This window comes from Crinia signifera, chromosome 3 (assembly GCF_055691185.1).
Source record: "Crinia signifera chromosome 3, ASM5569118v1, whole genome shotgun sequence".
In the NCBI taxonomy this organism is placed as follows: domain Eukaryota; kingdom Metazoa; phylum Chordata; class Amphibia; order Anura; family Myobatrachidae; genus Crinia; species Crinia signifera.
This window is the reverse complement of record NC_139219.1, coordinates 50,563,659-50,577,169: the sequence shown is the minus strand read 5'-3', so window position 1 is coordinate 50,577,169 and position 13,511 is coordinate 50,563,659. Positions and strand designations below refer to the sequence as shown.

At 46.4% G+C, this 13,511-nt stretch overlaps 1 protein-coding gene across 1 annotated transcript in view; it reads left to right on the top strand.

Moving 5' to 3' along the window:
* LGALSL (galectin like) overlaps positions 1-13,511 on the top strand; it is a 34,189-nt gene that overhangs the window by 13,797 nt on the left and 6,881 nt on the right. The window contains exons 2-4 of the mRNA XM_083175768.1: positions 6,469-6,540; positions 9,618-9,706; positions 11,600-11,777. Of these exons, the coding sequence (XP_083031894.1) occupies positions 6,469-6,540; positions 9,618-9,706; positions 11,600-11,777 (339 nt within the window). The remainder of the gene's footprint in view (positions 1-6,468; positions 6,541-9,617; positions 9,707-11,599; positions 11,778-13,511) is intronic.

The following is a 13,511-nucleotide window of genomic DNA, read 5'->3' as shown; positions in this document are numbered from 1 at the left end:
ATACTTTTATGTTTGCTGCAGATAACTCTCCTTAGAAGTTGCCTGCCGGTATCTCAGGCACGATTGCTCATGTTACTGCTGCTCCAGCAAATTGAGCTCCTCCAAATCAGCCTCCTTCAAAGTGAGCGAGGTCTCTGCCTGCTGCCATGTTAGCCTTAATTAAAGACAGCATGGCTTGCCACGTATATTTACATATGTCCATAGGCTTGCTGCCATATAGTTTGCTGTGTGGAAGCTCTTTTATGTGTTTACTTATACCGCTTTCAGAGCGAAAATGCAGGGTCGCACCGGGACTTTGAAACGGTTCAGTCCCGGTGCGACCCTGCATGTGCGGTCTGTTCACATCACCTCTGCGATCCAGCAATATTGCCGGTTTGCTGACATCATGTGGGGGTGCGGCGGAGCATCATCGCTGGCAGGAGGAGGAGGCAGCACTTACAGCTGGTGCTGCCTCCTCTCTGCACATGTTACATCTGCCCCCCTCTGCAGTGCACATGGTTTTGTCCATTTGAGAAGGCATCTGCCTTTGCGAGTGAACCAGAATAAGGGCCTAGAACACAAATACATGCTGGAAGCATCTATTTATACCAGATGTCTCCTCCTGCTGCATTATTATGTCTGTGCATCGCTGCAGCGTCCATAGACACACCAACAATATATGAATCAGGCCCAATATGCCAACGGGATGGGAATGCATGGTTGGGGGTCACCTAGTCAAAAAAAGATAAATGGTAATTTATAAAATATAATACACAAGTGACATGAATACTGTAACATATTCTGTAAACTTACTACTTTGGAAAGTTTATCCCTTTGAGTGCCAAGGAAATTTGACAGAAATTGTGAAAATTGCCAAGCAAACGTGTTTTTTTTTTAAATTAACCCTTTGAGTGCCAATGTTGCCGTGAGAGATCCCCAAAATCCGTTAAAAATGTCAGTGCCGCTCACAACGACGGGTCTTTTTGTGGGTGCACAGTGTTCGCGAAAACCACCCAAAAAAGTGGGTCCCGGGGACCCTTCACTTCTAAAAATTGGGGTCCTACCTGACTTTTTCTGGGTCCCAATAAAGCCTTCTCTCACCTTCTCCCCAGCATGGCACATGTGGGTCGGGGGGGGAGTATCAATTGGCACACTCGTTATGCCCAGTACACATTCCAGCACACACCGTTATGCCCAGCACACATTATAGTACACACTGCAATGCCCAGTATATATTACAGCACACACCGATATGCCCAGTATATATTATAGCACATAAGTGCTGCTTACCTACATGCTTGTTGCTAGGGGTTATATGCTCCTTGCAGGGGTTACATGCTGGGGGGGGGGGGGGGCATTTTATACGGGTTGCCACAGGGGAGGGGGCGTTTTATGCTGGTTGCCATGAGGCGGGGGGGGGGGGGATGGGGGCATTTTAGGTTCGTTGCCACAGTGGAGGGGGGGGGCATATTTTGCTTGTTGCCACAGAGGGGGGGGGGTGGTTGTTGCCCGAGGGCTGGAAAGGCTGACATGCTGCTCAGCAGAGTAGGTGAGCGGGCTATCAGCGTGGCGGGGGACTGGATGTGGCTGGAATAGCTGACACGCTGCTCTGAGTTGTTTTAGCCACGTCCAGTCCCCCGCCACCCTGACAGCCCGCTCACCTTGTCTTACATGGCGGGGGGCGGCATTCAGGGCAATAAGGGCAATATCAGCCAATACACACTGCGGGCAATGCTGAGCACAGCTGGCTCTCACCTCTCCTGGGGGCGCCCTGCTGCCGCTGATGAACCGCTGTCGCTCTTCCTCCTGCCTTTTGTACAGGGTGACCGGGCCCCGAGTGTGGGGGTGCACAGGGGTCTGGACACACGCCGCGGCCAGCCTGGAGTCCCACACCTCGACATGATGTCCGGCACCGGCTGGTAGCTACTGGCGCTGCCTGGTAACCGCGGACGCTACGGGACGCGGTAAAAGTAGAAAACATGCTGCTACCCCAGGGTGCGGAGCGGCAGCAACGTAACGTGTAAAACGTACAGTGATTGGCTGCCGGGTGGCCACTGTTCAATGATTGGTTCCCGGCAGCCGCTGCAGTGATTGGCTCGCAGCATCCCACAGGTTCAGCACAGCGCGTCCTCAGGGACCCCTTTAGTTTTAAAAACTGAGTCCCCGGGGACCGGTTTAGGGTAAAATACGCGATATAGCGCGTTTTTCGCGAACCCTGGTGCAGTGTTTAACTATACTTCAATGAATGAACTTGGCTGTATTTGTACTTATTTATACTAAAAGAACAGTGGCTGTGAGCGACGCTGGTATTTTATGCAGATATTTTGAGGATCACTCACAGCAGTGTTGGCACTCAAAGGGTTAATGTCACTGCAATGAGATAGAACATTTGGTTAGATTTAGTAAGTAGCGATTTCACTTGTTACAAAAGCATTTTGAAGTGTTCCCTGATGGAATTTATAACTGTCTGGAGGGGCAAAATACACCAGTATATGAGAAGCATCTTATGTCAATGGGCAGTATTCAATGCCGCTGATTTACGGCAAATGTGTGCTATTTTCATGCTACAAGGCGAATCTTTTTACTGAATAATTGATTCGCCCTATTCAACGCTCACTATTCGCCGACGGCGAACAGTGAATGACGGACAATTCGCCGTCTGTTAGTCACCGCAATTCGCTGCTGTTTTTCAATGGGTTTTTCACTGTGGTTCGCCGTGATTCGCCGTGAGTGTATTCAATGCTAGGATGGCGAATTGCTTTCAGCGTAATTTTCGCTGTGCTTCACCATGTAGCAATCACCATCTTTTTTAGGTGAACTGGAATGTTACTTTTTAAAATATAGGTTTTTTTTTATTTGCTGTCAAAAAATCTGAATTTTTTTCTTGTGAAGGGGCATGCTATTTTTATTCATGTGGCTGCTGCAGATGAATATATATTAAAACATTTTTTACACATAAGCCAGCAGGGGGCAGGAAGCCGCTCATTACATATTCATATATTCACTTCCCATGCTCCCGCTCGTTACATATGCACGAGCGGGAGCAGTGCAGCGGCTCCCTACCCGCGTCCCCTGCCAGCTCTCCAGGGGGGGGGGGGGCAGCTTGTGTTAAAATTCGCCATCAGGGGCAGCGAGCCCCTGCGGCATTGAATAGGGTGACAGGGAGGGCTGGCAGCGAATGCTCCAGCCCTCCGGAACGCGGCAAATGTGCAGCGAATCCTAAACAAGATTCACTGCACATGCCGAAAATCGGCATTGAATACTGCCCAATGTCTCGTAAGGAAGATTGTACTCCTTGGAAAATTAAAAGCATATTAGAAGTCACTGTGGCGTTCCAAGGCTGAGCAATTGGCCTGCAGCTTTTTATAGTCACACAACTTCTCAGGTTTATTTAATACAATGATATTTTACAGTAGGGGGACATTATGCCCATTATAATACACTTATTATAGACTGGTAGCCAGTTCTACCTGCACATTTACCCTGACTGTTAGCAGATGCGCCACCTTTTTTACGGCAACCCTCAAATATCTCCTAGCATACAACCTTCCTATAGGCAGTCGCACATTGGGCCTGATTCAGAGTTCATTGCTAATTAGAGAATACACACATTATTATCGAATGACCGTACATGAGTATCGTACGCATTGCGCATGTGTGAGCCTCATAACGACTGAATATGCGTATGGATTGTAAACGCAAAGCGACTGGAGCTTGACTGACAGGAAGTCGACGTTTGTGCGTGGACACCAGACGTTTTCTGGGTTTGTCAAAAATAGTGCAGGCACGCCCAATCATTTTAATGGAGGGTCTGTGACGTCAGCACTGGCCTCTATCAGCCTGTCTCAGCAGATTAGTGGAAGGGTCAAAGCTACTCACATTTGCACAGACGGCAAAAACCTTTAAACGGTTCGGGAATTGCGTATAGATTTCGGTTAGCGATCCTTTCGCAATTCACTTGCAATAGTCAGGTCTGATTTAGACCTGACAAGTTAATGGTTATGTCTAATACCCCTTTTCCACTAGAAGAAATAACCCGGTAATCTCCGCGGGGACGCGCTTCTACCCGGGTTTTTCTGCTAGTGGAAATGCTCCCTTTCAAATAACCCGGTTTGGATTCCCCGGCAATCCTACCCAGGTCATGATCAGGGTAGCACCCGGTTAGCACCCGGCTTCAAGGGTAGTGGAAACGTTCCCTAACCGGGTCAATAGGTTTTTTGGTAAGGAATAAGGCGCTACATCAGATTCCTTACCAAAATACCTATTTGCATTGCTTCTATTGGGGCGAAGAAGGAATAGCCCTCAGGTTAAGGCAGTGGTTCCCAACCCTGGTCCTCAAGTACCCCCAACAGTGCACATTTTCCAGGTCACCCGGCAGGTGCACTCATTATTCAGGCACATTTGAAAAGAGCCACAGGTGGAGCTAATTATAGCACTTGTGATTCTGTGTGGAGACCTGCAAAACGTGCACTGTTGGGGGTACTTGAGGACCAGGGTTGGGAACCACTGGGTTAAGGCAAGGCAGCATAACACCAGAAAGAAGCACCCAGGACTCTGTTTGTTACCCTTTTTTGGCATGTCTTTTCTTGTGTTGTGTGAAGAAACTTTTAAAAGTTCCAAATATTTAATATTTTACAGTAAAATATTAAAAATTTTATTTTAAAAGAAATGAGTGTGGTAATATTTGCCAGTAAAAATAAAAAAGTTATTTTAAAAGAAATGAGTGTGGTCTCTTCTTCTAATATGGTAATATTTTTAATGGTGGCCCTTTTGGTGTAATGGTGGCCCTATTTTGTGACCTCCCATGGTAAAGCCCTTTAAAAAGGCTTTTTCTTATGTTTATCTATAGGGAAAAAAAAGCCTTACCCAGTTTAAGTGTAAAAGGGGACGATCAGGCAATTTAGCGGGTAGCACTGTAGTGGAAATGTGTCTCCTACCCATGTCCCACCCGGGTTCGAACCGGGTACAAATTACCGGGTCCGACCCAGGTTGCTAGTGGAAAAGGGGTATAAATCAGGCCAATTGTCAGTCAGATGGGAAAAATGGCGCCTTCCTGACTCGCCAGCTGTAATACAGATGGAAAATTTTAGATTAAACTGAAATCAGATGAGTAGTAAAGTTTGTCTCTATTTTATTATTGCTTACATATGTGTTTGTCTAAGACTGTGAAGAAATTATTAGTATTAGAGAACAATGCATTCCCATTCCCCCACAGTATATTACAGATATTAGGAGTTACCTCAGAGTTCCATGACCGAGGGAAAAAAAGGCATTGTGTTTTTGAAAGGTCATAAAACTCTTCAACAACATTTAATATAGTTTATAATTAACAATAATGGCTGAAGCAAAAAATGAAACCAAAAAATCTTCTTGCAAAATCACACATCTCCGCACTACGTAAGAAGTAACCATAACGTGTACAACCCTGTTTATGCAGATATGAGGTTACTTTCTGAAAAACCATCTGTGTCCGTGCATGCACCTGATTGTGATTTGGCCGTATCAGCAATTCCAGACGTTTTTTTTTGCTAATGTTAAAACAATGCAAAAAGCACATAAGAAAAAAGCGGTGACTGCGAATAAACCGGATCAGATTTACACTAGGTGATGGAAATTGCTACTGCAAGCCCATTAATCGGGAAGCTGAAGGGACACAGGCACTCATTCTGGTTTGCAAACTAACCCGCTCATTCGCACTAGGGATGGCCATCGTTGCCTTTGCCATCGATGGTTGCCATCGATGGCAAAAGTGCAACTGGCCATCGATAGTGTATAACCAGCCAATGGATGACCATCAATGTTTTTGTATATCGATGGTCATCCATTTTCTGTGATTGAGTGGCCTGTGGGCCAATCGTAATGCGGGGGCGGGGCTTCGCGGGTGTCAGGGGCAGAGCTATGCTCCGTGTCCCAGCACTTTAGGGAAAAAGCAAAAACGAAACTATTAGTTTAAGCTTTACATCGATGGTGGGAAAGCATCTGGTTCTCCTCCATCGATGGCAAAACTATTTGACATCGGCCATAAACCATTGATGATTTCTAATCAACGATGGTCGATGGCCATCCCTATTTCGCACAGGGGAGTTTGATGTTGAATGTGCATGTCCAGGGCTTCATTGCTTCGATGGTCATCCCTACCCCTCAGTTACATGATCAGCAGTCAGTGTGACCCTACCAATCACATGTAAGCCCTTTATATATGCCATGTTGTTTTATTTTACCAGGGATCATATTGCAGGTTCCTTAATCTAGTTCAACGGGTACAAAGGTAGAAATATCTGTTATCTTTCCAGTAACCTGTCTGTATGGTTTTCCATATATGGTAGGTAAAACATTGACAACCTCTGCAGCAAGATACAAAAACCCTGGCACACTGTTATTATCAGCATTAGCAGGAACGTGCTCAATTGTCACCTCTTGCTATATACACTTTAACTGCTTGGGCATTGCTGTCACCACGTGTCACCGAGTCATGTTTTGTGATTACAGCAGCTGGACAACAGGCGTCTGAGCAGTCCGCTGGGGTCTCCGGTGCAAGCTGAAGTCTACTTTCCACGACTGGTAACGTAATTCTTTTATTTATCATGCATTTAATAATTAAGTTGAAGTGTTTATTTGTCTCCTGGGATCTTACCTACAGTGTACAGCACATGTGTTTGGAGGGGTGTGGTATGGCAATGAAGCCCCTTGCGGATTAGGGCCACCACAAACCGGATAAGGTTTGTGGTGGCCCCAGGGCAATTAGCACTTTGGAGCCTCTACAGAAAAATGTAAAAAAAAATGTATTTAAATGATATGCTAGCGATATTATTAGAAATTAGAATGTAATACTCCCAATACCACAAATGTGTAGAACACACTTCAGTACCCCCAGTTCACATTATGCCACAGAGATTCCCTAATACAAAGTATGTCACGGTGTATCCAAGCTGTTGATGTGTGGGGGCGGCCCTGGCTGTCCTATTGGTAATCCAGCACAATGTTTTGTATGTGTATGTGTGCAGTGTATACTGACAGCAATATCTCGATGCCTAGAATCCCAACACCTGGTGGATAAATATACTAACCTTCTCCTAAACCCTCATCCCCCTCCCCACATCCTAATCCTGTCTCTCCATCTAGTGCCTAACCCTCTCCCCCCCAGCCTAACCCTAACCTTCCTCCTTGTGCCTAACCCTCTCCCCCGCAGCCTAATCCTAACCTTCCTCCTTGTGCCTAACCCTCTCCCCCGCCACCTTACCCTAACCTTCCTCCTTGTACCTAACCCTCTCCTCTGCAGCCTAACCCTAACCTTCCTCCTTGTGCCTAACCCTCTCCCCCGCCACCTTACCCTAACCTTCCTCCTTGTGCCTAACCCTCTCCCCCGCAGCCTAACCCTAACCTTCCTCCTTGTGCCTAACCCTCTCGTCCGCAGACTAACCCTAACCTTCCTCCTTGTGCCTAACCCTCTCCCCTGCAGTCTAACCCTAACATTCCTCCTTGTGCTTAACCCTCTCCCCCGCAGCCTAACCTTCCTGCTTGTGCCTAACCCTCTCAAGAGCAGCCTAACCTTCCTCCTTGTACCTAACCCTCTCCCCCGCAGCCTAACCTTCCTCCTTGTGCCTAACCCTCTCCCCGGCAGCCTAACCCTAACCTTCCTCCTTGTGCCTAACCCTCTCCCCCGCAGCCTAATCCTAACCTACCTCCTTGTGCCTAACCCTCTCCCCCGCCACCTTACCCTAACCTTCCTCCTTGTACCTAACCCTCTCCTCTGCAGCCTAACCCTAACCTTCCTCCTTGTGCCTAACCCTCTCCCCCGCCACCTTACCCTAACCTTCCTCCTTGTGCCTAACCCTCTCCCCCGCAGCCTAACCCTAACCTTCCTCCTTGTGCCTAACCCTCTCCCCCGCAGTCTAACCCTAACATTCCTCCTTGTGCTTAACCCTCTCCCCCGCAGCCTAACCTTCCTGCTTGTGCTTAACCCTCTCAAGAGCAGCCTAACCTTCCTCCTTGTGCCTAACCCTCTCCCCCGCAGCCTAACCTTCCTCCTTGTGCCTAACCCTCTCCCCTTCAGCCTAACACTCTCCCCCGCAGCCTAACACTCTCCCCCGCAGCCTAACCCTCTCTCCCGCCGCCTAACCCTAACCTTCCTCCTTGTGCCTAACCCTCTCCCCCTTCAGCCTAACCCTAACCTTCCTAAATTCCTTGTCAGAATTCTGGTGGGAGTCTTCTGACCGCCGTCATCCTGTCCATCGGGATGCCCATCCCGGATTAATTTCCACATACAGCTTCATGCTCAGGACATTGTTAATTGTAATGGAATATAGCCTCCTGTGACTGTTCTGCTGCATCTTGCTGGAAGAGGAAAGCGACAGGTGGCTTTTATGAACCAATAAAAGTAAATATTGCACATCTGCCTGTGTTTTACAATTCATCCTGTGAGAAAATAGCTGACAAAAGTCCTGTGTCACAAACGTAAACAGAGAAGCTATTTGTCTATGTTGTTGAGGTCACATTTTCATGGAGGCAAACCCTTGAACTCTACGGTGTTCCTTTCTCCTGTATAAATATGTATCTTTTGATAGAGCATAATGAGGGTGTAGTTTATAATATATCTAAGTAATTAGCATCTGTTGTTGGATAGATCTCTGTGTGGTAGTCGCTGGTCCTCTGTTACACAGTAGTAGTGATTTGTGTGACAGGATTTGCTTCTCGTTGCAAGCTGTTGTTTTGCTTTTACTTGTAAAGCTTCCTGAAGACATCTTAGAAGCACAAAATGGCCGCTTTGCAATTGCAATGGCAGCTCTGAAACTGAGGCCTTGGACCCCAGATTTTATTTTATGCAGAGTTGATGTTGTTATGAGATAAAGGTGTGGAGAGGGATCACTTTCAGGTGCAGTTATTGCTGTGCTGGGCCTTTACCCTCGACCATAAGTAAAGGTGCATACACACCATGCGATAAAATTAGCGATATCGCTCATTTAAGCCCTTATGCCATTAGTGGTCGAGCAAGTCATTGTCGATCTAGGCATCGCCGATCTTTTGTACCATAACCCTTGTATACATACTAGTCCTACCACCCAGTCATATTGCCAGCATCAGTATTTTCCCAGTGATATTTAAACTAATGAGAGATCAGGTTATACCGCTTTCACATAACAAATGCCGGATCGCTCTCTGGGTTCGGACATGGATCCAATGACGCGCCGCCGCCCTGCCCAACCCCCTGTGATGTCAGCGACCTGTCATTATTGCCTTGCAGTGCCGGGTCACTCCCGGAGCGGACATTGCCTCCTCTCTATGGTGTGAACGGGACCCGGGTTATCCATTCACACTACCCAGCAACCCATGTCAGAACGGGTAAAAGCCTTCATTTAACCCAGGTCGGATTGCCTGGTCGCTGGTCCTTTCACCCAGTAACAACCTTGGTTGAACCCATGTTATTTGTACGGTGTGAAAGGGGTATTAGTATCACTTCAGCTCATTGGCTGACAATGCATGGGAATTCCTTCATGTACTCACTACATAATAGTTTATTTATCTAGTACAAATGTTTTATGTGTATACCCTTGTGTATTACCCCTGTGGTTCCTGTGCTGTTAGTAATGTGTCTGTGTACAGTTTGTATCCTCAAGTAACTGAACCTATTATTCTTTCAGACAGTCCCTTTCTGTGGTCACATAAAAGGTGGCATGAGACCAGGGAAAAAGATCCTCATAATGGGAATAGTTGGCATGAACCCAGAGAGGTGAGAACAGTTTGATGCAAGTCTCATATTAGCCCTGCGGCGTCTGTGATTTGGGAATGACAGCGTTGTGTGCAGTGATAGCGTCTCAATATCTCAGGTTTACATGAATAAAGTTAGGGTTGTACAAGAAATGATGGCACCATTTTTAAACCATGGTGCAACATGGGGGTATTTAAATTGATGGTCTTCTGTGTAGATGCAATAGGATTTACTATGACTTGTGTCAGTATAATAGCATGCAGCTGATGGCACAGGAAGTACGAGATGTAACGTATCATATATCTCACACAATTTACTAATTGCATTCACCTTTACCACAAGCAGATTTAATTGACCAATTGGTTGGAGCATAATTATTATCAAGTGAGAACAAGAATATCACTCGTTTTAAATATGTCCCTTAGTCCAGACACTATGACAAATTCTAGACTATTCTGTGCTTTTCAGTGTAAGGAGAAGACTATGCAATATCTGTGGTGCTCACATACAGGATATTGAATTGCCACATTCCCTCCCTCTAAAACTGCAGCATTTTATAAGATCAGTTCAGGAACAAAAAGTTCTGATACTTGCTGTTATCCATTAGATTATATTTGTACCTTTACTGCACCTGTCCTTATATGTCATTCCTTAATGTAACCCTAGTACCATGGCATCACGGATGGTGTAATGGTTAGCATTACTGCCTCACGGCGCTGAGGTCATGGGATCGATACCCACCATGGCCCCAACTGTGCGGAGGTTGTATATTATCCCCGTGTTTGTGTTGGTTTTCTCCGGTTTCCTCCCACAATCCAAAAATATACTAGTAGGTCAATCGGCTTCCAACAAAAAATTAACCCTAGAGTGTCTGTGTGTGTGTGTACATCTAGACTCTAGAGTATAGATTGTAAGCTCCACTGGGGCACGGACTGATGTGAATGTTATACTCTGTAAAGCTCTGCGGAATATGTGTGCGCTATATAGGAAACTGTTACTAAATAAATAGTAAAAAGAACAGCACTTATAGCACCATAAAAAAAAATATTGTTTACTTGCTATGTACAGTGAGTTTAACATTATTCCCATTTGATTTTTTGCAATTATAATAGATTTATTCATGAGTTTGTCACTGATCAACACAAAATACTGTGTTTGAAGCAAGATATCTAGACAGCTTCATATTTCATTATAATTAATAAAAATAAATTATTACAGTACATAATTCACATATTTATTAGGAAATCTTCATCTAGATCTTCAATTATAGTTGTGAGCTTGGACAGTCCTAGAACATTTGGACTATCCATTTTGCTCCATTCATTTGCCCTTTAATTCGTTTCCAGTTATACCCCTTTCACACTAAGAAAATGCAGGGAACCACCAGGAATTAGGCCCAGGGATCATGCCGGGGCACTACAGAAAAGTCCCTGCATTTTCTGGTGTGGGAAGGAGGTGGGCAGGAGGCGGGGGGGGGAGGCCAGAAGGTGGGCAGGAGCTGGAATGGCGGCAGAGGCGGTGGACAATACTCACCCTGGGTTGCTGGTCCTCGGTGCAGGCCGGTGATCCACACAGGCGGCGGGCGCAGATGACAGGTCAGACGGCATGTGCAGATGATGCAGCTCTCCGGCGGCAGTGGAGGCACCTGTCCTGTCATTTGCGCCTGCCGCCTGTGTGGATTCCTGGCCTGACAGCATACTGAGGACCCGCAACCCAGGTAAGTACCTCCTACCCCTTTCAAAAGTTTGGAAACCACTGCACTAGGGTGTATTTTTTTTTGTTTCAATCTTGTTGTATTTGACACTGGAGAATATTTGTGTTGATCATTGGTAAAAATTCAGAGAAAAAAATCCATTCTCACCTTAAAATCACCTTATCTGTGGTACAGAATGTGAAAGTCTTTCATATTTTCAGCTTTGACATCCGGCTGACTTGTGGGGAATCAGAATATCCACCAGCCGATGTGGCCATTGAGATGAAAGCGGAATTCACCGATAAGCAGCTGCTCCGGAACGCCTGTGTGTCTGGTGAGTGGGGAGAAGAGGAATCACCAATTCCCTATTTCCCATTTATTGCCGATCAGCCATTCAGGGTAAGTAAATATTAATGTGTGTGATACTATGCAAATTATAGTGTCAGTCTACACCTTGGCCAATATTCTGGTTCACTCGCAAAGGCAAATTCCTTCTCAAATGGACAAAACATGTGCACTGCAGGGGGGGGGGGGGCAGATGTAACATGTTCTATACTCCCTCTATGGGGGGGGGGGGGGGGGTGAGGGAGAATGGCCCCTTTCAATAGGGATCTCGACTGTCAGGCATTTTACAGTCAGGATTCCGATGTCATTGTACTGAACATCAGAATTCCAACGGGGGCACCGCCATCCGGCACCCAGCAGCTTTACCTGGTAACTGTTAGTACAACAGTTGAGTAGAAATCCTATTGTAGTTGCTTTGTTTGCTTATAGAACTATTACTACAATGAAAGAGCACTAATAACATTCAAAAAGAAGTATTTTTGATCATTTTGCACTAATAACATTCAAAAAGAAGTATTTTTGATCATTTTGCACTTATGGAGGAGGATATTTTTCTACCCACAGCAAACATCCTGTCCTTATATGATTTAGCCCCTTCAGTGAAGGGCTGGAGCAATTCTATTTCCTGGTCGCTTGTGGAGCCCGGGAATCGGCACAAACCATTACACAGCCCAGTGGCAGGTGACGTCAGTGCCACATGGCCCCAGAAGATTTCCGGGTGTGCCACCGAAGCAGTTAATAAGCCATTTGCAGTTTCAATAAACCAGCTGTGTGTACAGACACTGGATGTGCATGGCTTAATCTTTGGTATAAGCATTTGCTATTTATAGGATCAACAAGGAAGCTACCAGTAGTGTGTTTCATTGACCATAGAGTTTCAGAACACAGCGCTGTATCTAATCACAGGACACTTGGGGGTCCATTTATCATTGTACATTTGCAGAGGTGAGATGCAAATATGAAGTATTCCTCATCTGTATGATGAAAGGACCACAGTAGGGGCCGGATTCAGTATGAAATCCCGGCGATGGGGATCCTGGCATTCAAAATCCCGACGCCGGAATCCCGACCGCCGAAATCCCGACAAGGGGGGGACGTGGATCGCCCCCCCCCCCTTGCGGGCTCGCTACGCTCGCCACGCAGCGGGCCCGGTGCCTCGCTACGCTCGGCACGCTAATTTATTCTCCCTCCAGGGGTGTCGTGGACACCCACGGAGGGAGAAAGTGTCAGGATTTCGGCGGTCGGGATTCTGAATGCCGGGATCCCGACCGCCGGGATTTAAACTGCATCCTTTAGGGGCCAAATGTAATAGGGTGTGATAATCAGAAAGTGAGAGATTTTTGGGAGATTTTTCTCATTTTTTAAAGCGGCAATCATTTACACTGGGGAAAAAATCAGGGTGATTTTGCAGTGTTAATGATGCCACTTTAAAAAAAGGAAAACTCTCCCAAAATCTCTCACTTTCTGATCCTTACACCCTATTACATTTGGCCCTATGTATTCATTCCTGCACGCTGATGCATCCGCCATGGGTTTTTATGAAGGATGCAATGCCGCCAGATTAATCAATATCAGGAATGCAAGAATTGTCAATACCGGTCCCTGGGGTTACCACTAGCCCATTTTAGACTATGGGCTACTCACCATGTTGCTGGCCAGGCAGAGGGTAGCCGGGAACCCTCTCCAGAAGTGGCAGCTGTATAAGTGCGGACCCCTGGCAGCTCGCTGAGCACAGCGCAGGGACGGACTCCTTTCGTAGCCTCTGTCCCCGCAGGTGCCCAATCATAA